The sequence below is a fragment of the Poecilia reticulata genome, linkage group LG20, assembly GCF_000633615.1.
Source record: "Poecilia reticulata strain Guanapo linkage group LG20, Guppy_female_1.0+MT, whole genome shotgun sequence".
NCBI lineage: Eukaryota > Metazoa > Chordata > Actinopteri > Cyprinodontiformes > Poeciliidae > Poecilia > Poecilia reticulata.
Genome location: NC_024350.1, coordinates 22,154,251 through 22,179,228, shown reverse-complemented (window position 1 = coordinate 22,179,228; position 24,978 = coordinate 22,154,251). Strand labels below are relative to the sequence as shown.

General features: G+C 38.6%; 1 protein-coding gene across 3 annotated transcripts in view; it reads left to right on the top strand.

Annotated features, from left to right (window-relative positions):
- The window catches only part of pou6f2 (POU class 6 homeobox 2), a 96,472-nt gene extending 72,374 nt beyond the window's left edge, over positions 1 to 24,098 (top strand). For 2 of the 3 annotated variants that reach the window (XM_008396658.2, XM_008396659.2), the window contains 5 exons: positions 210 to 347; positions 7,200 to 7,409; positions 10,222 to 10,375; positions 14,192 to 14,360; positions 20,171 to 21,626. In XM_008396658.2, the coding sequence (XP_008394880.1) occupies positions 210 to 347; positions 7,200 to 7,409; positions 10,222 to 10,375; positions 14,192 to 14,360; positions 20,171 to 20,678 (1,179 nt within the window). In that variant the 3' untranslated portion in view covers positions 20,679 to 21,626. Of the gene's footprint in view, positions 1 to 209; positions 348 to 7,199; positions 7,410 to 10,221; positions 10,376 to 14,191; positions 14,361 to 20,170 lie in introns of all 3 variants that reach the window. The other variant, XM_008396660.1, reaches the window with a different exon arrangement.
- Positions 24,099 to 24,978: the final 880 nt, after the last annotated feature.

Genomic DNA, 24,978 nt, shown 5'->3' with positions numbered 1-24,978 from the left:
TCCAGGAGCACCAACCTCTGGGAAACATTTGATAAACTGCGTGGCCCTCTCTGCTGGACCTCGTAGCAGTTCGCTTATTCTGTCCTGGGCAGCAAAACAGAAGTATGAAGCTGGTTTGCTAACCTCTTTGGGAACTTGTATTGTAGTCTAAATATGTGATAAAAAAGAGCAGATGTTTTTCTGATAAATGATGTTTTTGCCCTCTGCAGCTTAACCCCCTGGCTAGCCAGGCAGCTGTGGCAGCAGCAGCCGCCATGGGGTCCATCGCTGGCTCTCAGGTGTTCAGCAACACCCTGTCAAACCTGCAAGGAGCCACCGGGCAGCTTGTCACAAACGCACAAGGACAGGTGAGTGTAATACACAACGATTATAAAGTCGTGCAAAAATATGCCCCTGAACTCCTGCACATTTTTTAATAAAAAAAACCCAAAGCCTTGTTGTATTTTATTGGTCTTTTATTGAAATGATTCATTTAAAGAAGTGAATAATTGCAAAGCGGATGGAAAATGTTGAATTTTTATTGAAGTTGCTTTTAAGCCAGGGTGTCCAAAGTGCAGCACAGGGACTTTTTGTGGCCTTAGGGCTGGTTTTCTGTGATTCCCAACTGCAATTCAAAGATGATAAATAATCAAGATTTTATAAGTAAAACCATGTTTATCCAGACACTTTTAGTGAAAAGCCAACTTTGCTGCACCCAAATCAGTTTCATCTAATTTATTAAACTTGGCGAAACATTTTGAAGGAAATTCACCCAAATAATGTTCTTATACAAATAATAAATTTGTTAAATCTAGCCCTGACTCCTGAGTTGTGAACGTCTGTAGCTCCTCCAGAGTTAGCACAGGCCTCTTGGCTGCTTTTCTTTGAAGCCTGACCGGTCAGTTACATTTTCTTGGTTTTTATTAAGTTTTTTTTTTTTAAACTTGTCAATTCCTTTATATGTTTCACAATTTTGTAATTGTCAAAATTCACAAAAAAAAATACACAAATCCTCACTTTTTCTTTGTGCGCTAAAGTATAGTTTTGAGCTAATTGAAAATTTTCCGCAAAAAATGTTGAAAAACATTGGGTTCAAGTGATGCTAACTCCCACCTGCAGATGGCAGTATTTCTCAATGTCAAGTTACATCCTGTGATCGATATGGTAAGTATCAAAATGTATCTGCTCAAGTTCTTTAAAAATAAAAAATGTTTGTCTGACCAGTCTGTCAGTTTATTTCTTTTCTTATCAGTTTTTTTCTATATGTAGATTTTGGAAGGGGTTCAATGAGGGGAAAAAAAAATAAAAGTAGCACCAAAAAAATCTGTGATTTTTATTGCAAAGAAAAGAAAATCACAAGAAAAAGTCAGAATCCAGGAGGAAATGATTAGTGTTCCTTATATACATCTGACTTCTAGGTACCAAATGATGCACAGTTGGATTGATGTCCAGGTAAACTGGCTTGAATACAAATACAAGCTAACCTTTCACATTTATATATTTTTAAAAATCCAATAAAGTCATGTATCTTTTTCCTTCCTTTGTGTTAGAATGTCACATAAAATCCCAATAAAATATTTTTTGTAACGTGAAAAAGTTCAGATTTACAAGGAAATGTAAATACTTCTTAAATAAAGCAGTTAAAGCACCAAAAATATCTTGTTATATACTTTATTACCGTCCAGCTCAACTCGAGCCATCCGTATTGTATTCCTGATCTTTCCTCATTGATTTCTCGCGGCGAGTCTCTGTGCTGCCTTGAAGCTGTTTGTCCACAGTCCGGCTGCCACCTCTCCATATATTAAGCATTTTGGGAATAAACAAACCCTTCCCTCTCTTAACCGCATGCGCCTGTCGGAGTAAAACGCTGACCTTGTCATATTTAAGGGTGGCTGCAAAATTGTTCCATCAGTAGCCAGAGGCTTGAACGATGATGCTTGTCATTGTTCGGCTCTATCTAATGAATCATCTTATCTCAGGTGCACAGTGCTCACATTAAAGCGGGACTGTGTGGACATTGTGCCCTTTTATGCCACTTTCTGTTATTTATAATAACCGCTGCTTTATTGTGTTACACTTGCACTGTCCTCATCATGTCGACTTTGCAAAAACAAAACGACACTAATCCAGCTTGAGACATTTTAGAGTGATAAAACGCACGTAAACTGATTGTTTTTAAATCGGACCTTTCAGGGCTGCGTTCACTGGTTTGACCTCGTAGGGAAGTATTGTCCGAGAAGGAGAGCTTGATCCTAAACATGGCTAATGAGACAGTATGGACTTCTCTGGCTCACAAGGTGCCTGGAGCGCTGGGAACAGATCACTGAGGATATGGACTTGACGGCATGCTCTGTGCTTTTGTAGCGTCTTGGTGGCTGACACTTCCTGACATAATCAGGTCACAGAGATGGTCAAAGCCCTGGGGTACAGCCTTTGCTCCCCACCTCATTATTCCACTGCATTATTCAGACCGAGGACTCTGAAATATCCACTCCCCTATCAGAAGGTCCTGCCCCTCCCTTCCCCTGAATGCAGGGTACTATACACAACTCACATAAGGCAAATTAAGGTTTGTACATTCTTTCGGGGTCTTTTTCTATTCATTCAAGGTGTAGTTTGATTACAATTCAGGGGGCCATCTCTCTCATCCTTGCGCTCCACGTGTAAACAATCACTTTTCCTTGAATCTGAACCATGGTGTGTCGTCTTTGTTCACTTAATTTCCTCTACTGTGCTGTCAAAAGGCCTTTTCATAAGCAAGAGCTTTGAGAACCTTGAAAAGTGTCAAGACTGATGGGCCTTTGGAGTTCAGTTTTTAAACCTTAATTATATTGGCTCGAGTTTTTTTTTTTTTTATTCTCCAAGGAAAATCAATGAGGCTCTTTTATCCTCGCAGCCTCTACAACAGTGATTAAGACTGCGGATAAAAGCCACAATTATTAAGTCACTCTCACTCTAAAGATACTTTTTTACAAATCACAATTTTTTTCTCTCTTCTTTGCAATGTAAAATCTTTCTTTTCCTTCAGGTTTTGCATGCAATTAATTCTGTATTTGCAACAGAGACACTGAAGGCTATTTCCTCTCTAAACTGAGCAAAACCAGGCAAAACAACTTTAACCCTGCATGTCTCAGCTTTGTGCATGAATATCTTCTCTTATTCATTCTCTGTGACCTGTAGTCAGGTTTGGGGCAGTTAATTCTATTAATGTTGAAAGCAACACACTCACAGGTTGACTCACACAACAGGTGAAGTTGAACTCCAACACAAGGCAATCTGGAGCCTCTAGTCGTTAGATTAACTGTAACCGATGAACAGATGTTGACCTTTTTTATCCTGCTGCAGACATCAATCTGTAGGTTGTTTACAAGTTAACTGATTATTGTTTTCATCTCCTGGTGAGAGTTTGTGAACATTAACTTGCAAGTCTCCACACAGACATTCAATTGAAGTTATTTCTAAGCCAGGGGTGTCCAACATGTGGCCCGGGGACCATTTGTGGTCCTCGGTCTGTTTTTGTGTCCCCCAACTGCAATTCAGAATTGAAATAAATTTGGCAAACTAATTTTCTTAGGTTGGAAATTTTTCAGTATAACACAAAATATTCAGCTCCATCCATCCATCCATTCATCTATCCATCAATCCATCATCTATGTATTCATCTTTCTATTCATCCATCCACCCATCTGTACATCTATCCATTCATCCATCCATCAATCCATCCATTCATCCATCAACCCATCCATTCATCAATCTATCCATCCAATTCATTTATTCATTCATCCATCCATCTATCCATCCATCTATCCATCCATTCATCTATTTATCCATCCATCCATCCATCCATCCACCCATCATCCATCCCTCCATCCTCTGGAAGTTTTTGATATCTTTGCAGATTAAAAACTGATCACTACAGAAATGTTGTTTGTAAATTCAAAATGAATTTATGTCTTTCACTGTAAAAAATATTTGGCTAACAATGTGAAATGGAAATTTGACAAAGTATGTAAAATTATGAGAGTTTGACCACACTGTTGTAATTAAAATGCTCTCCATTGCCATATTCTGAATAAAACAAGTGCAGCTCAGGTTCTCAGGGGTTTTTTATTTTATAAAAATAATTCACATTTTAGATTTTTAACCTTTTAAAATTACCAACAGGAGAGTAAGAATCAGGAAGCATACCTTCTTCGAGCATCCCTGCGAGGCAGCTGTTTTATTTTTTAATTTGCTCAGAATTTGAGAGCAGACCTAAGCTTAAAATTGCAGTGAGAACTTGTGTGTTGACTTTCCAAACATTTTTTCCCCTCTTGGGTCCCAATTCACCGCATGAACAGTGGAGGAGAGAAAATGGGCAGAGATATTGCCTGGCGACCATGGCTAAAGACACAGATTGCCCCGGCTGGAGAGATGAGATGACATTTCTCTGGAAACAAGAGCAGCATAATCTTAATGAGTTCTGCTGGATGGAGAGAGGCACGTCTCTCACACATGCCATCCTATGAGCCGGAGCCGAGGAAAACACAGGAAGTGAAAAAACAGGCAAAAACACGGACGATAAGTAAGGAGATTTACTTAGCAAAGAATGAGAGAGAGGTCCTGGAGGCTGCTTATTTATGAAATAGTTGTGTGAGGAAATTGCTGCATAAGAAACCCACAATCAGGTGTTTGGAGATGGAAATTACTCCATGCCTTTATCAAATTCCCTGAAGAGAGTTTCCTGCTGGTTGTCAAAGTGTACTTCAGATTTAGAATAAGAACATGTAAAAGAGAGAAACGGCCTCTTAGCATAATATCGCTTGGTGGTGGTGTTCATCCTACCCATCGTGCTGCCCGTCCCTTTGCACTTTATTCAGGTGGGGGTTAAAAAATCCTTTCAATTCTTTTTTGTATAAAAATTATCTGATCTTCTCAACATCTATCAGTCCTGTGGCTCTTAGCGAACATTATATTTTATGCTTGTCAAGGAGAGTAGAAATCTCAAATGTACTATAATCACTAATGAATCTAACACATTTCTTATTATCTGAGAAAACAAAAGAGCATCTTAATCCTCAGATAAACTTGAGGTATTCATTCTGACAAGACAAAGTTTATATCATTTAGTAGATTATTTTTGGCAGCATAAAACATGAGACATTCAGTGTTTTTAAATGTTTTGTTTGCATCACAGTATATTATTTTAAACGATATAAATGTGCTTTTTTGCTTTAAATTAAAAGCCCTACCAATGTTCAAACCATTGATTTCTTTTACATTATAGTAATTACATCTTTTACTTGGAGTACAAGGCTTTTGTATATTAATATTTTCAAAAACTTTTTACTAAAGATTTGATCCAATTTGGAGGCTTTGTTGGAGAACTGCATTAAAACTCAGGCCACATCTGCAGCCATCATTTGATGTAAGATGGTTGTTATAAACCAGTGGTGATTCTTTATACAATGAGAAAGAGAGCAATAATACAAAAAAGAAGCATATGACAAATGGGAATGTTTTTCAAGAACATCACTTGTGTTGGTGGGGTTATAATTGCTGTGACACGCAGTTACAGTTATCACAATAGTGCCACAAAATATCGTGAGAAACATTTCATATGGCGCACCACTAGTCTCAAAATTAAGTGTAAAGTAAGCCATTATGTAAGAAAGTCATAAAGCTATTTTTAAAAATTCATAAAAATATTCAATTTAATCCACAAATGTCTTTAAAAGTATTAACTTGCAGAAACAATGAGCTGAAGACCGCTTTCCTAACAAACTCTGACAGGTCCCTCTTAGAAATCCAGCCTAACTGGAGCAGGGTGACGCTGCCATAAAACATCTGTGTGGATATTCAGATGTAGGGGCCTCGGCACGTTTGGGACGAGCACAGAGCTGTCAGGTTCACGCTCCTTTATTATGCTTATAGAACAACCACTTAGTCCAATGATGATGAATAATTGAGCGGAACAAGTTCTGTGCCACGGTGGCATTGCAAAGTGGGATCAGTGGGACTCCGGAGACATGGGCGTCAGGCGGGGCAATAAAATATGCTAAGTGGCAGGAGCGCATTACAGGGAGTTTGTAAAGCCGGAGCAGAAAGAGGGAGAGAGAGAGATAAATTATCTGTTCCCTAATGCGAAGCAACATAAGCAAATGAGCCGTGGCAGGGATGAATTACACATCATCGGCCCACCTTTCTTGCGCAGATCCCTCCCCATTATGTCAAAGACACGAGAGGAAGAGGAGGAGGTGGAGAGGGGCCATACTCTGTGTGCTGGCAGAGAGCCTTGAACTGAAAGAGAACGAGTCCAAGACTTTGCAATTTTTTTAGCACAAGCTGCTTTCGCCTTGTTTCCAAACAACAGAATTTAAAACGACGGCGCCTCGTCCGTGTGGAGCAGCTCTCTGGCGTAATGAGGCGTGGTGGAGGAGCGCTGCCAGCAGGGGGGCCCGGGTGACGGCCGCTGCCCAGAACCAGTCCCCAGATGACATTAACCTTCATCATAGTGAAGAGGCGCTAAGTCCCCCCTAAAGCGCCACTCCCGGCTACACTCTGGCAGCTCTGAGAGCTAAAACGTTGCAGTGACACTCTGCCACCCCCTTTGATCTGCCCTTCCTGATTACAGCCACTGAAGAGAGGAGAGGAGAGCGTCGGGCGGGGAGGGGGCTGAAGTACCCCTGGGACCCTGAGAGTTGGATTAGAGACACGAGGTCCTGTCTCTCTCTTCTTCTTCTCTCCCTCTTATTGTTTCTTTGCACTTGTTCCTTGGCGAAAACGGGGGTCGGTGTTTCTCAGCAGCCTCACTCCAGAAACAGACAAAGACACTTCAACACACACGCACACTCTCAAACACACACATCCTTGCTGATGTCAGCCTGGAGATGGATAATACAGTCAGTGGTGTGCACCATCACACACACAGGTATTCAGCGCTGACCTTTGCGGTGCGCTCCCAGCAGTCTGCTTTGGCTTCACTTGCTCCAGCCTGTAAAACCACATCAGTGACAGATGATCAGCGGACACTTCTGCATCTTTCTCTCTCCGAGTCCCACTGCTCTGAACCAATGTGCTCTGATTAGCCTCATTAAATGCTTTAAATGTCCGACTCATTTCTGATTAAAAAAAAAAAAATCATTTTCTTTGATACCTCCAGTAGCGTTTAGCCTCTCTGATCTTTCTGTTTCTTTAAAACCACCCAGCTGATTTTGTCTCCGCTCTGCCCCCCTTTGTAGATAATTGGAACAATCCCACTGATGCCCAACTCTGCAGGGCCCTCCAGCCAATCAGGGGGTGGCAACCCAGCACTGCAGGTACAGCCAATTACGCCTCAGCTTCTGACCAACGCTCAAGGCCAGATCATCGCCACGGTGATCGGCAATCAGATCCTGCCTGTCATCAACACCCAGGGAATCACGCTGTCACCAATCAAGCCCGGACAGCAGGTAACATACACACTCCTGTAGGAACACGCTAACACACACGTGAAGGCGGCTCGCCTGCAGAGCAGCCGGTTACGCTCCTAAACTCCCAAAACTGATCAAGGCCCGGCTTTAAAACTGTGGAATGAGCAACACCTAGTGGAGTTTTTTGTTTATTCATGATTCTGGCCTGATTTTAAAAGTGCTGTTCCTTGCAAAAACATTCATTCATTCATTCATTTCATACACTGCAAAAACACAAAGACTTACAAAGTATATTTTGTATAGTTTCAACTTCAAACATCTTAGTACACTTGAAATAAGACAAGACTAACTTCCATGTAATTTTTAGAAAGTTAAAAGAGCTTTTTTTAAGTCAATAATTCCTTAATATTGATGAAGAAGTATTACTTATTAGTCACATATTCTGCCAGTAGAACTAATATGTCTTCATCAATATTAAGGAATTATAAACAAGCTCCTAAATCTTGCTGACAAGTTGGTTTAATCTTATTTAAAATGTAGTAAGATATTTACACTAGAAACTGGAAGATATCCTACCAGAGTTCTCAAGTCATTTTGTTCACGTCATTTTGTGCGTAGATTAGCATTTTGACCACAGTCAGTAGATGATGGAAATTCTCATTTTGTGGTGCCATCAATAAATTTTTTGGTTATTGTTTCAAGTTTATTTTAAAAAAACAACAACTGGAGATTACATATTAATTAACATTTACATGTAAATTTTAATTGCACACAAAAAACTCTTCATAAAGGAGAAAATTAGATAAACGGTTATTTGCAATTTGTTGTTCAGTAATTCTGACTTTTAAGTTAATAAGTAAGTTGAATAGCACAAAAAATAGAGTTGTATGCAGTCGAGCTACGCTAAGCTAAACAGACTAATCACGAGCCGATGAAAATTAGGCTGTGTCCTAAGCCACTGTAAACAAATCAACTAAATAGTTTTCGCAAATAAATTGCAAAAACTATTTAGTTGACAATTTATTTGTTATTCAAGTTATTCATTATTCACTCTAATCTATTCCAATGTTGTTTTTCCAAAATCTTCTTCTCCATTTAGATTTTATTTTACAATGTAGCCAGTGTTTTTTCCACCTAAAAATTGTCTAAACAACTAGTTGACATGCACAATTTCAACAACCAAATAAATCGTGGTGTCACTAAAATGAAGCTGAGCAGAAAGTTTCTCATCAAACAGGGAGACAGGAAGCTGTAAAACTTTGAAAAAAAAGAATAACATCAACAAAGTAAAAGAAGTCCACGATATTTTTTACAGTGGATTCCTTCAGAGACATTGTAAAATTGGAGGGGAAGTCGACCTTTAATCACAAATTTGATTTTTATTTGGAGAGATTTTGAAAACAAAGTATCAGAATTATGTGCTATTTGGCAAAGTTTGTGGTTTATATGGAATAAAATGTGAAAACCATTTTGAAAGGAATTGTATTCTTTACTTACACTCTTATTTGCATCATTTCACCGATAAAAATGTTTTTTGGTGGAAAAAAAGAGTGCTTGCCTTTTTCAACTTGTGTGTGTGCATATTTGTCAGTAAAATATTTGTGGAGTCTCACTGAAACTTATAAAACTCTGCAGACTTCCCCCCAAAAAATCTAAAGGGTAAAAACACTTTTCATCACCTCAGTTAAAGCTCAAACCTTCCTGCCTATGCTTTCCATCTCTCTTCTCCCTCAAAAATCCTCCAAAACCTCCTGGTTTTGTCCTCTTTGACCCAAACACAATTTTTTTTATTGTTTTATGCAGGCTGCATGAAGCACTTGCAGTTTTGTGTTTTTGAAGACCTTCCCCTCCCAACTTTTCAATCTATATGCTGCATAAGATGCACGCCCTCTGATGCATGGATGCTAGAAATGTTATTGACTTGATAATGAAGATGTCAGAGCAGAATTACAGGGTAAAGGTTCACATTGAAGGCCTCTGCAGTGTAGAATGGATGAACTCTTTCTGAAGATGGACACCTAATTGTGGCACCCGAAACGGCGGATCATACTCTTGAATGAATTAATGCATTTGTAATAATGTTTATGCTCGTGTCTGCACTTCAAAGCCGGCGTGTACACATTGTTGCACGGGCATAATTTACGGTTGTCAGAGCCTACAGTCTAGAATATTTCCAGTGAAGCTAGATAATTCTCCGAGCCTGTCAACAGTCCTGACAGTGTGTGCATCGCTGCTGACACCCCTCCACCACCACCACCATCCAAACAAACACATGCCACAGAGAAAATAATTAATGGCAAAAGAGGAGAAGAGAAACCAGCCCAGTTTATGGTTTAGACAGATTTTTCTTTTCTTTTTTTTTTTGCTTCTAAAGTAAAGACATGCCGTCTTGATCTTGTAAAAGCAACTCAAATGTGCATAAAACATGAAAATACATCAGTTTTTGCCATCAGTGCACATAGCTGGCATTTCATGAATTATGTTTCATACGAGGATTGCTGCGTCCAGACGTTTTCTACCCACATTCAGGCTCCTGTTACAGGCGTCACCACAAGCCTGATGAGAAAAAAACAAGATTAATTGTCAAGTGCTTCTTTTCCTATTTCTCCAACTAGCTTTTCTCTGCAGAGAAAAGTGATTAAAAAGCACAACACAGATAGAAATAATATACAGAAATACATTCATCATCATCAAGTACTGGGTAGCATGCATTATATTCACCATCTAAGTGGCTAATTTAGCTCCATAACGGCATTATTGTAAATTGTTATTACGACGATGATCGTTAACAGGAGTAATGTTTATCTGCACCACAAGCTGCCGACACATCACGTTGTGTTTGTGTGTCCAGCTGCCTCAGGCTCAGCAGGGTCAGACGGGCCCTGTGTCGTCTCAAGCCAACCTGCTCCACATGCCCCACAGACAGAGTCCTCTGCACCAGGCCTCCTCCTCCTCCTCCACCTCCTCATCTTCCTCGGCTCTCAGCGTGGGGCAGCTGGTCAGCAGTAAGTGTCCAACGCAACTCGCAGAGAAACAAGAAGGTTTTTAACACCAGCTCACCATAGTTAGAGCAGTACTTTAAACTAAATGTCTGTGGCAAAATACAGTATGTTTATACTGTAACTGTGAGTAAGTTTTATCTGAATTTTAGGTGTTAAAGCAACAAACTTTGACGAACAAAAATCTGAAAAGTGTGAAGTGCATTTTTAGTTAGTCCTCTGGGTCAGTACTCAAGCTCAGATTGGATAGGGAGCGTCTGTAAACATCAGTTTTTAAATCTTGACCTTGACTCTATTAAAGGTTTGACTTAATAGTGTTTTTTTTATCAACTAAGTTTAAATGTTTTAAAGTTTTATTTTTTTTAAGCCTTCTGTTGCTCAGTTAAGTGAACACGATTTTTAATGCCTCACTCCCCTACTTCACCAGTAGGTGGCAGTAATAGCTATTCGCTGTTCCTTTAAAGCTACTTTGTACCTTAAACTTTACAATGTTTAGTTTTCTTCACTCAGTTTGCTTTTCTTGAAAACTATGGAGATGAAAATAATATTTTCAAATTGAGTACATTTATTTTAAATTACCTTACCTAAATTTCCATGATTGCTATCATTGCTACCAACACGTTCAGATACAGACAGGACTTAAGAATTTGTTGCTCTGACAATAGAGATATCTTAAAATAAGAGCTCATTTATTACTGATGAGGTGATTTATTTGTCATTTTCCCAGCATTGTGAAATATTGAAAATAAATAATTCAATCCACTTTTAAGGGAGCGAGATGGTCACCCAAATCTAAAAAGACTGTATTCAGAACAAAACATCCATCCATCCATTTTCTATACACTCTTGTCCCTTAGTGGGGTCGGGAGGTGCTGGTGCCTATCTCCAGCTAACGTTTTGGGCGAGAGGCGGGGTCACCCTGGACAGGTCGCCAGTCTGTCGCAGGGCAGCACAGAGACCATGCACACACACACTCACACGTAGGGACAATTTGGAGAGGTCATTAACCTGACAGTCATGTTTTTGGACTGTGGGAGGAAACCGGAGTACCCGGAGAGAACCCACGCATGCACAGGGAGAACATGCAAACTCCATGCAGAAAGACCGGGAATCGAACCCAGAACCTTCTTGCTGCAAGGCAACAGCTCTACCAACTGCGCCACTGTGCAGCCCAGAACAAAACATAATAATGTAAAATAATAATGATACATAATAATGTAAAATAATAATGATAATGATTGTAATTCCTCTAATTCCTTGAAGGTTATCTAACGTTATAGACGCTCTGTGCGGACAGCTTTTGAATGATTGCTTTACTTCTTCCTGTTGACTGTCATTTCTATGGTTTATTAAACTATCTAAAGTGCCGTTTGTTATGTACGATGAACATAAGTTTCATTCTCCTGATGCGTTGGCCTTTGGCAGGGGCTTATAAATCACTGGGGCTCAGCCTGTCAGCAGGCAGCTACTGCCTTTAAAAACTCGGGTTTTATTCAGATAAATGTTATTTGTCAGAGTCGATTCTCCTAAACTCCATGTAAACTCATTTCAAAGGCCGCCATAGTTCCACTGAATTTAATTTAAAGAAAAAACAAGTCGCCATTGATCAACTTGTTGTGGACGTTGTGTTTAGTTTATGTTTACTGGTGACTCAGAAAAAATCTTATAAACCATTTTGGTCCGCACAAATCTTTACCAGCCAGTTTTTCTTTTCCAGTAAACAGGATTAATGCTTTACGCTGAGTATGAGCTTCATCACTTCCTCTCAATATCGTTTACAGCCAATATGTTCAAAGTAAAATCCTCTGACTGTCAGAGTTGGAGAAAATGAAATGTGTACTTTCTACAGACAACATTCCTGAAATGAATTGAAAAGCAAACAATGAACTAAATCATAAACAAAATGCAGGGAATGTTGTTTTTTTTTTTATCTTTGGCTCATTTTATACTTGAGAAAGTCACCTGATGATTCCTGCTGTGATCGACTATCACTATTACCTGTTTTATATCCAGTTTTAACTTATCCACAGATTTCTCTGCTCTGCATGAAGAAAAGCTGAAACTGAAACACATTTTAACCAGGATTTGTTTTGGTTTTGCTGAATACATCAGCTATAAGTGGCCTCTTCAACATCCACCAAAGCAAAAACTTTTCAATGTTGGATTATCTAAAATTATTCAGGAATTCAAGTCCAGATCCTTAATACTGTCATCCTTGATCTTCTTATAACAGATCAATATTGCAAACTGTCCAGATCAGTTTAGAATATTTTTTAAAATTTTGTATCTGCATCCGAAATGAAAATTAACTCTAAATTCCTGTTGTGGCACCGTCAACAAGACCTTGCAATTACATTTTATTGATAAAAATGGACTGAACTTGCATAGCGCCTTTCCAATCATTTTGATCAGTCAAAGCGCGTTCGTTGGTTTTGGTTGTGTGTCGCTTTTATTTCAATTTTATTCATTGGTTTTCATTGATTTATGTTGGATATTTAAAATATCTTCCAGTTCCAATGTGGAGTGTTTCTTACAAAATGAAAGTTTATTGGTGTTTGAGAGGCTGAACTTCCATTATTATGCCATTATCATAATATTATTTGGAAATGGTCTCACTATAACAATATTTATTGCACTAATTATGAGGACAATTTATCATCATTTAATATCGTGACAGGCCTACACCAAAGAATCTCATGGCTTATGTTTTTTTTTTAATTGTCTCTGTATTGTTTTGGAGGTTTCTTTTTTTTGTAAGATTAACTTAAAAACCTTTTTTAGACTATTCTGCGAAGCCTTAGTCAAAGATTTATCACAGCAGTATAAATGAGCTCGGTTCCAATCCTTAAGTCGTGTTTGAGCCGTGACCTAATATCTGACGAATAATGTGGATCCAGAGGCTGGACCACTGGAGAACGGCTTCCATTAGTCTTTCAATCTACTAAGTAAATAGCCTCCACTGGGAATGATGAAGAAATGCTCATCACAGTGGAGATGATGGGACCCGAAGAAGCCGTGAGTGCTCCAAGTCTGCAGTCGCCCCCTCATCCTCGTGGCGTTCACACGTCTGGAGCTGCATCGCATACGCTGCACGTCACTTATGAGGCACAACGAGATGGCAGCCTCATAGATTTTTGCTTAAATACGCTTGGAGGAGTCCTTTAATAATTCATTGATAATGACCAGGATGAATTATTCAGAGGCACAAACTTTGCTTTGGTAAGCAGGATGCCAGGGCACCTGACATTGATGTACAATGTGAAATCACTTTTTATTAGCAGGGAAATTATTTAAAAATGCTTCAGTGAAAGTTTACAGACCTGCCTTTATTTCTTTGGTGTATTTTTTTGTGTTTGTGTTTGTATTTGAGCCGTTTTGAACCATTTTAACTTCAGGTCATGCTGAAGTAATAACATCTTTACACTCTTTAATGCGAGTCTGAGGGAGTTGACTTTAGAATAAACATGTATTCGTAGAGGTCTGTATTTTAGCACATTCTTTCTACTGAAAAGAAACAACAACATGTGTTTATGTCCATATGCTCTGCTATACTGTAACATACAAGATTTACACTTTAAAGCTATGAAAGCCTGCATTCACGCCTCACATGAATCCACTCTTCAAAACATCCCTCAGATGTGTGAGGTTTACAGCAAAGAGAAATAACAAGTTCTGACCCAGAGCAGGACTATTTTTTAAGGTTGTTTAGAGACCATCATGATCACACACGGCGGCGCGTTCGCCTCATTCACTCCGGAAAATAAGATAAGCGACGGTGGAGCAGAGGGCTAATAAAATGAGACACGTGCGTTTGTGTTGCAGACCCGCAGACTGCCCCCAGTGAGGTGGACGGGGTCAACCTGGAGGAGATCCGCGAGTTCGCCAAAGCATTCAAAATCCGCCGGCTGTCTCTGGGCCTGACGCAGACCCAGGTGGGCCAGGCGCTCAGCGCGGCCGAGGGGCCGGCGTACAGCCAGTCCGCCATCTGCAGGTAAGAGTCAAACGCAAAAAAAAAAAAAAGACAAAAAACTGAACAAGAAAGCTTTGGTTTTATTTCTAATTCTTCTGTCCTGATTCTGTCAAACGATGCAGTGCAGCGTCAGTGAGCTGTCAGGTGTGCTCGCCTCTAATCTGTCTTCTAACAGACATTATTAAGATATTAAACACATAATTGACCAACATGGCTCTCCTCACTGATCCTGCTCTCCGTTCCCTCTCAGCCACTGACAGCCTGGTGTTACTTATGCAAAATACATACACAAGTATTACCAGAAGCACTTAAAGCATTTAATAATTACTAAGGCACATCGCTGTTTCCTCTGCCTGAACATGAGGGAGCTTGACGGCAACGATCTGTTAATAAGATTCTCATATTTTACTGCCGCTGTGAGTACAGTTTAGCCATAAACGGGGCATTATGTATTCATGAGGCAATCATAAAATCTGTGTTTCATTCGTCCTGTTTTTCTGCTTCACTAACGTTTTGCATGAAGAAGCCAAATAAGCCACATCTGACTGTCAGGTCGGAATAATTGGGCCGCGTGGCTTCAAAAAAATTCCAGAACTAAATAGAAAAGTAATTTTCCTTACAGTGCAGAAAGAATGCTTTAATATTTATACTTAAAGTTACCAGTGAAGGCGTGTGCAACGTGTCTTTTCCAGCAGTAATTCTGATTCCCTATTTCTTTTTAATGTGCTCTGCTGATAACCTGTAATGTTTAGGTGACGCTGCGCCGTCACGCACCTTTAAAACTTTCATCACATCAACATCAAACAGCCGATAAAAAGTGAAATAGTGCATCAGGCCCAGACTAATGTTTAAAGTCGAAAAAAAAAACAACACATGAAATATTTACAGACAGACATAATTCAAATATTTATAACATACATTAAAATCCATTAGCTTCAAAAATAAACACTGTTACGCATGTTGCTAAGATGTTTCTTTGTTGTTGTTGTTTTTGTTGTCTGTATGACATTAGACATGACATCCTGGTGTTTTAAGAAGAACCAGGGGAACTTCACATGCTTTAGTTTAGTTAACATCAACATAGACATGAAGTTTGAGGAGAGGGACGTCGCCGTAGCTCTGGGGCTCCGGCTCTGAGCCCAGACAGCCAACACACACTGACAGATGCTTCCATCTTGTCTGTTTTCATTGCTCAACATGTTTCCAGGCTCTTTATTAGTTTTTCTAAACAGGCACTTTTGCTCAACTAAAGGCTGACTGAAATATGGTTTGAGTCTTCAGAAACGTATGACATTTAATGCAACTTAAAGAATTAATCACCTTCAAGTTCAGGTTTAGAAACATCAACTATGCTATCCAGCTTCATATTAAGAATTAGTTGATTACAACAAAGTCGATTGCCCCAGGAACCCTTAAAACCAAAGAGATTATTTGTTAGTAAGTAACCTTTTTGTGATACTTTTGCAGATTTGATTCATTACAGTCCAAGATCAGGATAAACTTTATTGTCCCCAAGGAGAGGAAATTTGGAAAATGGAAAGAAAATTACAAATACAACTGACAGAAATATGAAAAACTACAGTGTATCTGTAGTAGCCTAGCAGGTCGAATTAATAATGAGGCTGACACTAACAGGGATAGCTGAACAATTTTAATATCTGTTTTGGATTTTATTTCCGATAACTGCGGTCAAGAAAACGGTTCGGATCAGCAAGGAACGCTTTAGCCTTTCTTGTGGCTTCTTCCGTAGAGCTGAGGGAAAACCTCTGCTGCACATCTTCACTGCGCCGTTCGGTCTGGGCGAGGGTCTTAAACCAACAGAGAAAACATTAAAATCGACTCAACAAAATTAAAACTTTTCAATTTCCAATAAAATACAATGAGCCTTCGCACAGAGTGCAACTGTATTAGTTGTAAAGGTCAAACTGTTGTCAATAATTGTACCAAAGTGTTTGTAACGTACAGCCTCTCCAGCCGGTCCATGGATGAAAACTAGAGGGCATGGTGGAGGATACTTCCTAAAATCAACTGAACATTTCTTAGTTTTTCTGACGTTGGTTTGCAGAAATGAGCGTTCAAACCAATTGTATGCCTACGAGCACTTATTATGGACATAAACGTGACGATGCTTCTACCTAGAAGTCAAATATCCAAAGAGCTTCCTGTGGCATGTTTAATCAAATATTAGCAGGTGTGGGGGTAATATATCTGAGACTGTATGGAGAAATTCCCATTAAAGTCACACTAGTTTACCTAATTGTTGCTTAAAAAGATTTATATATATATTATATAAAATATTATATTTATTTTCCTCCAAGAAAAAAAACTTCAGAAGCCCAAATTACTAAAGCATGTGTGGCAAGAACTGTGAGGAATGCAATTAAATAAAAGGTTTGCCATTCACCTGAAATATGTGAAAGACAAAAATTAAGTGGTTGGTTGATGCATTTGAGGTTTTGCATTACCCAGCAGGCGATTTTAAGTAGCTTATATCCGTAGTTTTCTTATTATTGTTATCAACAGTTAAACTCAAGTGACCGTAGAAGTTAGTTTTTGACTCTGCCTCTGTTCACAAATGTTTTACTTTTGGTTTAGCATGAGACTTCCTCCAGATTTAGTTCATCTAAACCTTCACGAATGAGAGCTGAATCTGAGTTAATGATGTGAACTCATGATTGAAATAGTTTAAACATGTTATGGGAAAGGAAAAGTTTAAAAATCTAAATGTACACTTCAAAAATACTGAATATTAGATATTTTTGTTTTTTTTAGTGTAAATAACTTAGTACACATGAATTAAGACAAATCTACTTTACAAGAAGTTCTTTAAGAAAACACGGTAGCTTATTTTAAGTCAATAGTTCCTTAATATTAATGAAAAAGTACTTGTTCCACTGATTATTTCACTAAAAAAATTGGAGAAATGTCCAGTACTTTTTAATCAATATTAAGTAATTATTGACTTAAAACAAGCTCCTACATCTAGCTGAAAAGTTACTTTTAAAATAGTTTGTCTTAATTCAAGTGCACTAAGATATTTACAACTAGATCAAAAACACTTGGTAAGACTTTGCAGTGAAAAACAGATAAGTACTGCAGTCTGTTCAAGGCCGCCTTAAAAAATTTATTTTTCACTGCTGAAAAATTACACTAAATTATATAACTGAATTATAATTATTACACAAACAACAGAAAAATCTACGTATTTAGTTCAGTTATTGAAGTCGGCTACCATTCAGGTAGCTTCTTGCTGTTGTTTTAAACACCAGATGCAGTAATTTTAGTGTTTCATGAAAAAACACTCCTCAGAAACGTTTGGACTGAAATAGACGCGGCTCCCGACACCCCGCCCATCCTGATGCACTAGAGGGGGGAGTTGTGCACCCCAGCTGAGAAGCTCTCAGCTAATTTAGTATCTGCGGTTCCTGTTGATCCATGAAATGTCCTGTCTCCAGTGACTCTTCATATTTACTAATGTATTCCCTCAGTATGGAGCCCTCCTCTTTCCACTGTTTAGGACGGGAGGATGGGGTTATAAATAATACCGCCTGTCGACGACGAGGTGTAGGAACAGAGGAAGTTCACGCATGCATGGGCATCTCGCCCTCAGCTCACCTCACCGTTAAAAAAAGGCTTTTTTAGTTTGTTTGTTCCTCGGAGAGCACAGCTTCAGTGTGGCTTTCAGTGTGAAAGCATTTCCACAATTCTGGAGGAGGGGTTACTTTATAAGAACAAAACTATGCTTTTATCAGCTGACGTTCATTGATGAGTCTAATTACTGGTAAATTTTATTAGAAAAATTTCCGAATATTTATCATCGGTAACGGCAGCATCCCTGCATCCCCATAAATTCTGACCAACAAATCCAAAAAGAATCACCAAACATCACTGAGTAACTAACCTAGCGTTGGTTTCATATATATATATATATATATATATGGTTTCTGTTTAAAAAGAAACCATAAAAGATGTGTCCTTTAACCAGATTGTTTAATGTGACAAAACCACAAAGACAGTCTGGCTGGGATTGTTAATTTTGTTATTTCCTTCCTCTCTTGGTTCCAGGAGAGCACCAACCAACCTCAGTTTAATTGAAAATATATTTGAATATAATTGTTCTGTTCTTTCCAGCTTCAGGTGCTGTGGACCTATTCTCAGACTTATCTCTGGAACGTAACCTTAAATTATTAGTGGAAATTTTGCCTATTTGTGGATTTTTTTTTCCTTGAACATATATTTCTGCAAGGTAAAAAGGAAATTGTGTAAAAAAATGTCAGTTTAGATCAAATTCTCCCCCAAAATACATCCATCCATCCATCCATCCAATTACCAAGTTCTGAAGATTTTAGCAAAGTATTAGCTGAAAAAATCTATTTCTTCAGAAATCACACTCTTGGTATAAATACCAAACAGGTACATTTTTATCGTCCTTTCCATAATGAGGCATAATACACAGTAAAGGCATTTTCTTCCAACTAATTAAAAAAGAAGCATTGCAGTTATGAGAGGAATCTTTTCAAGGAAAAACATTGAAAAATGCACCTGACAGTCACTGAGCCGCCTTATTACAGTCATTGATTTGCTCCACAAGCAGTCTGTGAATATGCTCTTGGTAAATATAACCTGAGAAATTGACAGCACGTTAATCTATGTCTTGATTAAAAATGTATTTTTGTAAATTGATGATGATGTCACATCTAAGTGCATGTTTTGGTTCTAATCTGGGGATCAGAATGGATGTATTTGTCGTAATTCCTGCTTTGCTTTGCTGTTGATTTCTGAGAACAGTCTTAAAAAGCTGTTACCTTTTTTTTGGCATGCTTTTTGTGCATTAGCTGCATCTGCTTTTTAGCCATCTGCAGTATCTCCTTGTTCCACTATTGCCAGTTTGGGACAGAGAAGCTGCACAGCTGCAGCCAGACAGTTGAAGACAGTTGCAGCGCTTTGCGCCTCCAGCTGCTGCAGCCGAGGTTTTTCTGGGTGCAGCAGGACACAGATGGACACAGAGACGTTTGTCTCACAGGGTTCCTACGCAGACTGCAATTTAAAGTCAGGATTAGTGTGGAAAAATAAAATTGAGAATGGAAAAATACCGGACTTTTTTTCTTAACGAATTGCTTAAAAGTTTTCAGACAATCATCCATCCTTCAGTGTATCGTCTTTTCCTCTGTTCAACCAAAATCATTTATTTATCCAACTGTCCACCCATTTGTTCTTCTGTTTATCAGTCTGTCTGTCTGTCCATCAATCCATTGGTCAATGTGTTGGCCCACTCATCCATCCATTGCTCGAACCATCCATTCTTCCATCCATCCATCCACTGTTCCATCAATTGGTCAAACTGTCCATCATCCATTCTTTCATCCATCCACTAGCTCATACTTTTTCTATTCATCTGTCCATCCATTGGTACATCTGTCCATTCTTCCATCCACCCATCCACTGGTCAATCCATTGTTCAAACTACCCAATTATCCATTCTTCCATCTATCCATTAGCTCAAAGATTGGTCCATCCATCCATCCATTGGTCCATCCATCTTTTCATTGATCATCTTTCCACTTGTTTCCCAGAGTTTGTTGTCCATCCCTCCTTCTTGTCTGTTTTTTTTTCAGGCTGCATTTATATTTGTACTCTAATAATGGGCTGAAAATGTCTTCGATCTCTTCAGTTGTTCAGTCTGGAAAACAATGTGATTTCTATCTAAGATGTGTAGGAACCCTGGTTTGAGTCCCTGTGGCATTCTGGTTGAGGAGACTAAAAGGCAGGCGACTTATCCCTTGTTCTGGCAGGGCACTTGAGTAAGATTCTTTTTTCTCAATTCTCCCCAGACACACCATCCTGAGAAGCCACTTTTTCCTACCACAGGAAGCCCAAGAGAACACTATAGGTAGCAGTCTGACAGGCAAACTGAACCCTGGCCTTTTATATCCTGCCAGGTTTGAGAAGTTGGACATCACCCCTAAAAGCGCCCAGAAGATTAAGCCTGTTCTGGAGCGCTGGATGGCCGAGGCTGAAGCCCGCCACCGATCCGGCATGCAGAACCTGACTGAGTTTATTGGGAGCGAGCCCTCGAAAAAACGCAAGCGGCGGACCTCTTTCACCCCGCAGGCGCTGGAGATCCTCAACAGCCACTTTGAGAAGAACACGCACCCCTCCGGACAGGAAATGACGGAGATAGCCGAGAAGCTGAACTATGACAGGGAGGTGGTGCGTGTGTGGTTCTGCAACAAGAGGCAAGCCCTGAAAAACACAATAAAGCGCTTGAAACAGCCCGACCTCGGCATGGCCGCGCCAATGGACCCGCTCACCGACTCTCTAGAGGAGCTCCCCAAGTGAACGAGCGAAAACGCGGCGGCCGTTCGAAACGAAGGCAAAGAAAAATAACACGGACGAGGACTGAAAAATGTTGCCGAGTCACTGGGACGGAGGAAACCTTTGTGTTGTCAGTGTGATCACCACAGTTCTGTAAATGACCTCTGCGAAAACCAAAAACATGAAAAAGAGATTAATATGTGAGAATTATGTAAAACAAAGAAAAAGAAACAAATTACGGTTTGCTGTTTTAAAGAGTTTTAGATCCAGAACGGTCTCCCTAATTCTGGTTCAACACGAGGAGGGATTTAGTAAAGAGAAACCAAATCCAAACACTATCTACCAAAGTCTGTTGCATCTAACTGCTAAGAATAATTTTGTAATGTAAATGTGCTCTAAATTTTTACATTTGTACTGGCAAAATCTAAGCTATATGTGTGAGTGTGAGTACACATTTTATCTTCCGTCTCTTTACTTTTTCCTTCATTGTTTGAATGTAAATATTTAAAAAAGAAGAAAAAAAATGTCTTCAGATCAAATCAATGATAAAAGTTTTGGGACTTAAAAAAATGAACCTTTGTTGTTGCATTATAATGTTGTTTGCCTCCAGTTGTGTTTCATCTATAAATATTTTCAGCCACAGTGTAACTTTGTACAACTTTTACAGGTATTTATTGATAACTGGACGAAGGGGAGGAAGCGGAGGACTTTTAAAACGACGGCGGCGATAATGACGAGGGGTTTCGGTGTCGAGTCATAACTGCAGCTTTGTTTCTGTTGCCAAAGCCTGAAAGCCAAAGAACACACAAACTTCAGCTCAAGGACTGGGGGAGATCTTTTCCTTTTTATTTCTTTATAATCACATGGCTTTCTGCCTCCTTTTTCTAAAGTGTTTTAATCTGTGTTGGAAAAAAAATTTCGTGTCAAACAGCCTCAACTGTGTCTTCTGTAATTTCTCATCTCCACAGCTTGTAAAAAAAAAAAAAAAAAATGTTTCTTTTAGATAGGTTTGCCTCTGCATGCTTTAACCGGACCGCAGATTTCACCTGACATCTTTAAACGAACACATTAATCTGTGTTTTTCCTGAAAATGAACACGCTGAGCCTTTTTAATTTGTCCTAATGCTTTCTAAATGTGCAAGGTTGAAGAGTAATAACCGAGCTCATTCTTTGCTGTGTTTTTATTTATTTTTACTTGAGTATCTCAAAACCTGTTCTTTTGTACAAAGAATGGCTTTTTGCTTCTTTCATATTTTGGATTCTTTTCAGCTGAGCAAAGGTCGCTTCTGTTAACTGAAGCTTAATTTCTGTTTCTTACACCTTTTTTATTTAAACTGTCTTCAGGAGGTTATCTTCCTGCTACGATTTATTTTTCATTTAGTGATTCCTGGAATTATTTGAACCCCTGAATCTTTCATTCAGTTTTTGTTGCGCGGTGCAACCAACACCTCGCAAAAGTCTTACTTTTTTAGATTTTCTCCTTTTTGTCACCCAGAGCATCATTTTGAAGTGGAACGGAAATTATGCTTGATTTATTTTTACAGTAGACATCTGAAAAGTGTGGCATGCACATATTTGCAGGTCCCAGATTTTAAAAAGTTGGTAGAACTGCCATTTCTCTGCCGTTACAATTCTCTTTGAGTACATCTCTACCAGCGTTAGACTGCATTTTTTCCTCTTTCTTCATTGCAAAACAACTGAAGTGTATTTGTGAACATTAACTATCAAGTATAGCCAAAAATTCTTAATTGCATCCATGTCACGGTCAAGACTCTCCAGCCAATTTCAAAATACAAAGTGTTTCAAATACAAAAATGTAACAATTTAAAACCTAGAATTTCAGATTTTTGTTTTTATCAAACAAACAAAAACTAAATAAAACCTTTGTTATGAGAGGATGACAATAACATGAAAGCCTTTATTATTCCTTTTATAAATCAAAGCTCTTCTTAGCTCTGACAGAGCTGTCAACTGGTTTTCATTTTGCATGAAAGCCAAAAACTTCAACTTGAATCTGATGTGTGCAAAGACTGATTTTCTAGTATTTACATTTGTGCAAAAAAAAACAACAAATTAATCGTCATTTTCCTTCCACTTCACAATCATGACTTGCTTTGAGATGGTCTACAACATGAAATACTTTGAAGAATGAGGTTAGTGAGGAGGCAAAATGAGAAAAAAGTTGGAGCAGTATTAATATTTTTTGCAACGCGCTGTATTTTCTTGTCAGAAATATCACTCTTTCAGCCAGAGTCTCGATCCGTCACTCCCTTCGGATGTTTTTGCCCTCACAGGAACAGAAAAGAGGTGAATGTTGAGGATAAGTGTCACATGTCAGAGCGAGTGAACTTAATTTGAAGTGAGGCAAAATTTGATGCGATTTATTCAGAATCAAGTGTCGGCTTGACGCACATCCTTCCTCGTCCAGGTCGGTTATCTCTGCATTTTTTTCCTTTTCTTCCCCCCCACCTCCCTCGATCCCGGTCTGAAGAATTGCTGCATCCTGTAAATGTCATAGAAAAATGGTTTGTTTTAAAAAGGCATCCGTTTACCTCCACAAATTTGTTCTGCTGCTTTCATTGTAAACAAACAATTTCAGGCAGAAGCCGGGCCGAGAAAAACTGCGAGGAGAAAAGTACACACGTGGATCAGCGCAGAGGCTTAAAACACACACACACACACAAAACAAAAGCTGCAACCAAAACCAAGAGAAATTTTAAAGAAGACACAGAAAGGAGTTATGCCTTCACCCGACTTTTTATCGCTGGACCAAAGCTCTATAGTTATGCACATTGTACAGAGACAGATTCAAGATGTTGACAATCTTTAAAAACACGAGCAGAGAGGAAACGAGCAGCAGGAACACAGAAGTTCATCCGAGGTTTTCCTCGGCACTGCAAATCAGAGAAATGCCATTCAGGCAAGCAGCTGTTCTGCACTGTGTCCATGTTCACTGTTAACAGCAGAGGAAAAGGCTTCTCCATCCTTCCTTTGGTGCATCGCTCTGTGTTGTACGCATTTCCTATTGGGCCACATTTGTTTTACTCTTAGTTTTTACAGCTCGTCGACATGCGTAGAAGAAGAAAAAATATCGACAGAAGCGTTGGTTTTCATTCAATTTGAGATTTCTTCTGTTTCTCACCTACAAAACAAACACAGAAGCAACTTTTGTTAGCAGTCAAAGAACTAGAAACCAAAGCTGAAGCGTCTCTGGATGTTGGTTTTCTTTTCTTTGTGTTTTTTTTTTCTTCTTTTCAACAGACTGAAAACTGTAATTAATCTTTAGAGCAATATCTGTTTTGGTCGGTTTAAGCAGCACTTTGTGTATTTCTTACAAAACAAAAGAGGAAAAAAATTATTTAAAAAAACAAAAAACAAGGAAGCTTCAAGTCTGTCACATTGATTTGTACCATAATTAGTAATAAACAATTGTTTGACATGAAATATGAGTTTGTTCTTCTTCTGGGAGGTTGTGTTCCTGTTCAATCTGATTCCATTTTTGTGCTATAAAATACCTAAATCCCTGGTTAGTAGCAGCTTTAATGTGAGAGCTCAAATATTGACATTTTCTGCACAACTTGCAAGAAAATAAATTAAAAATTGGTGTTGCATATCCTCCCGTTGAGAACTAAAATATTCTGAGTAGTCGTGGAGCTCTGACTTTGCACTAATAGACAAAAAGATGAATATGGTTGCATTTTTTTTTTTGCAAGTTTTTTATGTTGTACGACAAAAATGACCACAAAATGTGTCCAAATTTAAAATCCATTTCATACATCCTCATTACATGAGTCCAGTTAAATTTTTCCTAAGTAAATAAAAGTGTTATTCAATATAAAAGTCATACATTATTAACTCTTATATTTAAAGACGGCAAGATAAATGACACAGGCCTTTTTTTTAATCAAAATATCAGATTTTCTTTTAAGCATATTTTTTTATTATTCTATATATTTAAAAAAAATCTCTGTCTGATAGAGCATGAAAAAAGTGGCCATATGTACAGAAAATTTAATTCATAATTAACACATTTTTACTGCCACTGATTGGAGTTGAGTTTTAGTTTAAAAATCAGTTTGTCTGTTTGAGTGAAAAAGCAACATTAGTGCAGAAGGATGAGAATCTACAGAAATTTGTTTTTTAATGACAGATAAATTTAATCACCATTAGATCTAGAGTGAAGAAGTAGGATATCAGCACCGGCTGTCTTTCCCACACATGATGCCACTCAGTATGAAGTGTTACTTTGCAGATTTACCAAATTAAAATGTGTTCTTTCTGGAAGGAAAGACAATGATACATGATTTGCAAATTTCTGAAAAGT